This window comes from Populus euphratica, unplaced genomic scaffold (assembly GCF_000495115.2).
Source record: "Populus euphratica unplaced genomic scaffold, PopEup_1.0 scaffold470.1, whole genome shotgun sequence".
Taxonomy (NCBI): Eukaryota; Viridiplantae; Streptophyta; class Magnoliopsida; order Malpighiales; family Salicaceae; genus Populus; species Populus euphratica.
The window spans coordinates 168,444-174,827 of NW_011500353.1; the positions used below are offsets into that span (position 1 = coordinate 168,444).

At 30.9% G+C, this 6,384-nt stretch overlaps 1 protein-coding gene across 1 annotated transcript; it reads left to right on the plus strand.

Moving 5' to 3' along the window:
* Window positions 1-1,520: 1,520 nt before the first annotated feature.
* On the plus strand, window positions 1,521-3,959 carry PRX52 (Peroxidase superfamily protein). The gene is made up of 4 exons (XM_011010352.1): window positions 1,521-1,855; window positions 2,467-2,658; window positions 2,782-2,947; window positions 3,340-3,959. The coding sequence occupies exons 1-4, from the start codon at window positions 1,637-1,639 to the stop codon at window positions 3,729-3,731; spliced, it is 969 nt and encodes a 322-aa protein (XP_011008654.1). The 5' UTR covers window positions 1,521-1,636; the 3' UTR covers window positions 3,732-3,959.
* The last annotated feature ends 2,425 nt before the right edge of the window (window positions 3,960-6,384 follow it).

Sequence of the window (6,384 nt, forward strand, 5' to 3'; positions counted from 1 at the left end):
GCTGTCTTATTCTAGATAGATAGGCCTCATTCCGAGGGTGATCGGTGATGAGTATAGACCCTCGGATCATGGTTTAGAACGAAAATTGGATTCGAAGAAGGGTTGTTACTTGTTTTAATATATATACACCTATAAATTCACCAATATAACGTGATTTTTTTGATAATTTTGTCGGTTAGATATATAACTAATGATTTACGTCAATCGATAATTATTATCGCAAATTGATCGACATAAGTTAATCACTGTCTATTTTTATCATTTAAATCTCCAATATAATATGCCTAGAATACATTCTAGGTTTTTGTTTTGATCATTTTTATTAGTTTCTTTGATTATATAAATTAAATTCTATATAAACTAAACAATTATGATGTCTTGTCTAAACTACGAGGTTGTTTTGTTCTCTTTACTAGATCAACTTAATATAAAATTTCATGATTATCTAAATTTATATTAAGACCAAACTTCAATATCAACATGCCTAACTAAATTATAAAGTCAAAGAGGTAGATATGCAAAAATCTTTTGCTTTAAGCCAGCCCTTTAAAGCATTAGAAGGATTGATTCTTTTCACATGGACATACTTTACAAAATTCAACGCTTTAAGTATAAACATGTCGGGTACGTCGAAAAAAGTCTAGCACCAACTAACTCCATTCATTGCTAAATATAATTTGTAAATACGCGTCTCTCTCTCTCTCTCTGTACTTCTACGTGCCTCGTTATGTAGACAGTAAACTCTAAGAAGTTGGCATAGTGGTTCTTTGCTCGACTTTTTAGGTTCAAACCTTCAAAGATATTTTTTATTAAATTCATGTGAATGCTTAAGAAGGGCACGCTTAAAATCTTTGAAGGAGTGCACAGAAATTCGATGTAGAAACAACAGTGGACATGCTGTTTTATTCTCATTCCGAGGGTGATTGATGACCAGTATAGACACTAGCTCGGATTATGGTGTGGAACGAAAATTAGATTCGACGAAGGGTTTGTTGCTTGTTAGAGATCCAGCACTCAATTAGAAGCTTCTATAGCCATCGCGTCATAGGTTAAACCCGCGTAGCATAAAGCAAACAAATTATCGACTTCGAAGAATTTAACCACTAAATTCCGAGAGGGATAAATTCTATGCTTTTGGCTTGCGGTCAAAGATGATTTGTACGATATTTTCTAAAGAGAGCAAGACACCCTCATATTAATTGAGAGTTATCTTATACCCTTGGTCTTCACAGAATCATTGAGATCAAGGAGCTTCAAATTAATGGGACCCCTTGTGTTTGACAATTCTTACCTAAACCATTAGATTTTTGACAAATTGTCACGCTTCACATCAGAAGTCTTTGTAGCTAGACAATTCAAAGCCGAGAAAACGTGTTCCTTTTCTCAAAGTCTCATCTCAAGCCCTCTCTTGTTTTATCTATTCATCAATAAATGAAAATCACTTAGCAATAGTCATCTTTAACTATATTCGTAACGTAGAATACCATGCACCAAGAGCCTGTGTTAGGTAACCTGCCGAGCCTAAGAACCTCGAGAAGGCTCTCTAATTCAGTGTATAAATACCACTTTCTTTCACTCCTTTTCAACATCTCAAACAAATCTTACTAGCCAATCATCTACAGCTCTTGCTTCATCAATGGATTCTTTGCCATTTTCCAAAGCCATTGCAACCTTGGCCATCCTAGTTATGCTCTCCATGGGGAGCTCCAATGCTCAGCTTTCAACAGATTTCTACTCCAAATCTTGCCCACATCTCTTTTCAACAGTTAAACCTGTTGTTCAATCTGCCATAAACAAAGAAGCGCGAATCGGTGCATCAATTCTTCGTTTATTCTTCCACGACTGTTTTGTTAATGTAATTCCCCTAGCCATTTCATTATCGGAAGTGATTATTTTTTTTTCCTCGCTTTTGCATGCATGCATGCAAAATTTTGTTAGCTTTCCTCTCATATTTTATTGCGGGGAAAAAAAAAACAGATCCAATTCTCGAAGTAACTAGAATTTATATTAAGTCATAAAGGTCAATGAGCTAGCGCTTGTCAAGGTTGAAAGCAACCTATGCGTCTCATGATACTTTAGCACTTCCTTCACCATATAAAGTTTGCTTTATTTTAAAAAAAAAAAACACAGGAACAACTTCTTTATTAATCAAAGAAGCACAAATATTATATTGTTTTCATCAAACGAATGGTGTTTCTTTTTCTCCACTGACTTTTTTGTTCTTGGTTTAATTTTCTCCACTGACTTATACGTGATAGGTTCTTCTACTAATTAATACAATGCCACATGTAAAAAGATGTTAAAAATCAAGATTTCTTTCTATCAGTGTTAAATAGTGTCATATTGGAAAAGCTTATTTGAATAACTTAAATCTTTTTTCTTTTTTTTTACTGGTGATGTATGCATGGTTTAAGTGTTAAAAATAGACACTGTCTAACTTTTGTATCATCTTGATGTAAATGACAGGGATGTGATGGATCACTTTTACTTGATGACACGTCTTCTTTCACCGGAGAGAAAAATGCGGCTCCAAACCGGAATTCTGCGAGAGGATTTGAGGTCATCGACAACATAAAGTCCGCAGTTGAAAAGGCATGTCCTGGTGTGGTCTCATGTGCCGATGTACTCGCCATTGCTGCTAGAGACTCCACTGTTATTGTGAGTTTTTTATCCTAATATTTGGTGTCAATGGCGCCGGATAAATGTTCCGCCAACCAGCTAGGTATAAATTGTTTGATATTCATGTGATTACTGACATGGATTTTCGTGTACTATTCCTAGCTTGGAGGACCCCAATGGAATGTTAAACTTGGAAGGAGAGATGCAAGAACTGCAAGCCAGGCTGCTGCCAACAATAGCATTCCACCTCCAACTTCTAACTTGAACCAGCTCATTTCTAGATTCAATGCTCTTGGCCTGTCCACCAGGGATATGGTGGCTTTATCTGGTTTGCTCTCCCTTCACTTAATTTTTCATGCTTTGTCTAAGACCACTAATTGTGTTTTTTTTTTAAATAAATAAATAAATTACTCTTGGACCTCTTTTATATATGCAATTTAATTTAATGGCATATCTTGACTGTGTGAAAAGTGACTTTTAATCAAGGTATAGAATTAGGTTCACGTCCTACCTATCTTCCCCTAAAAAATACACTTTCAAGAGTAGATCGCAATCACCATTGACATTATATAACTAAATGACAATATGTACTTCCTCTTCCTAACTTATTATTGTATTATTGTTTCTATAAAAAAAAAAAAACTCATACTGTATTATCATGTTTCAAATGGAATCGTTAATGACGAAACAATTTTCCTCTTGAATTCTTATACATGCAAGGTTCCCACACAATTGGACAAGCAAGATGCACAAACTTTAGGGCACGCATATATAATGAGACCACCATAGACAGTTCCTTGGCTCAGACAAGAAGGTCAAACTGCCCACGGACTTCTGGCTCGGGGGACAACAACTTGGCACCACTTGATTTGCAAACTCCTACACGTTTTGAGAACAATTATTACAAGAACTTGGTTAACAGGAGGGGCTTGCTCCATTCTGATCAACAATTGTTCAATGGAGGATCCACTGATTCAATAGTCCGTACCTATAGCTACAATGAAAACACCTTCAGATCAGATTTTGTGGCTGGCATGATCAAGATGGGAGATATCAGGCCCCTCACTGGATCCAGAGGAGAGATTAGGAAAAATTGCAGGAGGATCAATTAAATTTATATATGGCGTCGCGACCATTTTCTGATTTCAGATGAAAATAAAAATTTATGCGATCAATTTCCCTATGTAGCTCTTTTGTTTTGTCCTACCTTTTGATTAAAGGTTGTATGTGTGTTAGTTCTAAAGTTCTATACCATCTTGTAAGGATAGCTTTGATGCGGTCAAGTGGATCAGATTGAACTTTCAAATTTGCTATAAAAGTTGTTGACTTTTTGTTACAAACAGTAAGGCACAAATATTCTGCGTAGTTTCTACGTCATTACCACCGTGAGTGTTGTTCTTTCCATTGAGAACCTCTATGCTAAGTTTGACTTGTTTTTATATTTTAAAAATATTTTTAAAAATTATTTTTTAAAAATTAATATTTTTTATTGTGATGATTTAAAAATAATTTTTTAAAAACTAAAAAATATTATCCTAATATATTTTTAAATAAAAATATTTTAAAACATAATTATAAGTACACTACTGAAGAAACTTGATATCATTCAATGGAACCTTCCCCGTTTCCAAGGGAGTCTAAATTTCGCAAGTGCATTGTTGCAAACCCGGACGTTATGAAATTCTTTTTTGCACTATGCTGTTCTAATTCTAATTTGATTAGAGAGGGCTTAAATGTGTAGTTGGGGTTTTTTTAATTTAAAAATATATTAAAATAATATTTTTTTATTTTTTAAATTTTTAATTTTTTTTAGTGTTATTACATTAAAATGATTTAAAAACATTAAAAAATATTAATTTAAAATAAAATAAAAAATATAAAAATTTCAAAAATATTTTTAAAATAAAAAAATAAATAGGAATGAAGCCATTCACGCACTTTTTATTATAATATATCTCCATTTAATTGGTCAAAATCTTTAGTGACTTGGCCGCATTAATTATTTCATGCCAATTAAAATATATACTGCCCCTTTCTATCGGCGAAAGACAGGTCCTCTGTAATTCAGGGTGTATATATTGACAACAATATGTTAAGAGTTCTACAAAATCAAATAAAATTATTTTCAAAATATTATATATTGTTTTTTATATATTTCTAAAACTAAAATAAAATTCCCAAAAATAAAAAAATTATTCTAAAAAATTTGAAAATAAAAATGAACATAAAAACCATATATGATATCAAATACTCATAAATATTATTTTTACATAAATATTATTTTTAAATACAAGGATTTTTCTTCTTTCATACAGGTGGGGAAGATAAGTATTACGTAATGCCAAGTCATATATCCCCATGGTAAGGGGTGGTCTCCTTAGATTGACTGATTATTTATAAATGAGCAAGTTTTAGTAAGTTAGTTATAATTTTTTGTACAATGATCTTAAGCATTATGTCTATAATTATAATTTTATTTATTTATACTGTTTTTCTTATGCCCGAGCAATAATTGTATCAATTTCATATGCATTAAAAAGACTCCACATAGTTTCTTATTATTGTTATTATTTTTTATTTATACCACTTTCTTTGATTTTTTTTAAATCATTTTCATTTTTTCAGTGAGAAAATAGAGTGAAATTAATAAAATGAGCATTGGGAAAATCAAGGTATAAAAAAATTGTGAAAAAAGGAGCAAAATGAAAGTGAAAGAAAGAAACAACAAACTAAAAGAAAGGAAAAGAATTAAACTCAAGTGCAGTGGCTATCCAATCCGTAGATAACCAAGAACCTTCCCCCAACCCCCACTCCTCGCATCGCCACCAAACCCCTCTTTCTTCCGTCCTTTTTATCTCTTTTTCCTTTCATCATCACAACATTTGTTTTCTAAAACCTAAAAAGAGAATTTAAAAATAATTATAAAATTATAATTATGAGTTCAAGAATCATAATATAATATTATAATTAATAAAAAATTTATGATTTGCAAAAGTCCAAATAAAAAATTGGTTCTATAAGGAAAAACACATTATCTTTAATACAATTTATCTAAGGTAAACTATATTGTTATTTAATTATTATTCTAATCTGCATTTCTGTCCATTAGTCTTGTTTAAGATTCAAGGTAAGTCTCTTTTCGAGAAGAATTTTCTACCTTAATAGATTAAATCCTAATCATTTTAAAATCCAAAATTTTAGCATCATATTTATTTTTATATATCTTTAATACCTAAAGGTATAATTCATTATGTAGTTTTACACCCCTAAATATTAAAGTTTATAATTAAACCGTAATACTTTAAATATAAAGTGAACAAAATAATTGGTGTTATAGTGAAAGCCAATATTATGTTATTGCTCAAGTTACTTGATAACTATGGTAAAATGAGTTGTTTTCAAAAACAAAAAGGTCAATAATAAATAATTATAAAATATTTAATAATTATATTAATCAAAATACATTAATTGACTTGAAATGAAATTAAGAGTAAGGTTTTAATCTCTCTCTTTTTTTAGCTATATTATCTATCTATATTTGGAATTGTGTATGAGATATATATCTAGCATATTTTCGTGCAAGTTAGTATACATCTTTACATAACTTTTACATGGCATGTATCAATAATATAATAATCACATTTTTTGTAGAACATTAATTTAAATTTCTTTAAGAGAAATAAAAAAGTACACATAAGTTAGCAAATCGATTAAATAAAAAATAAATAAAAAAACTTCATCGTGATTTTATACTACATGTTTGTG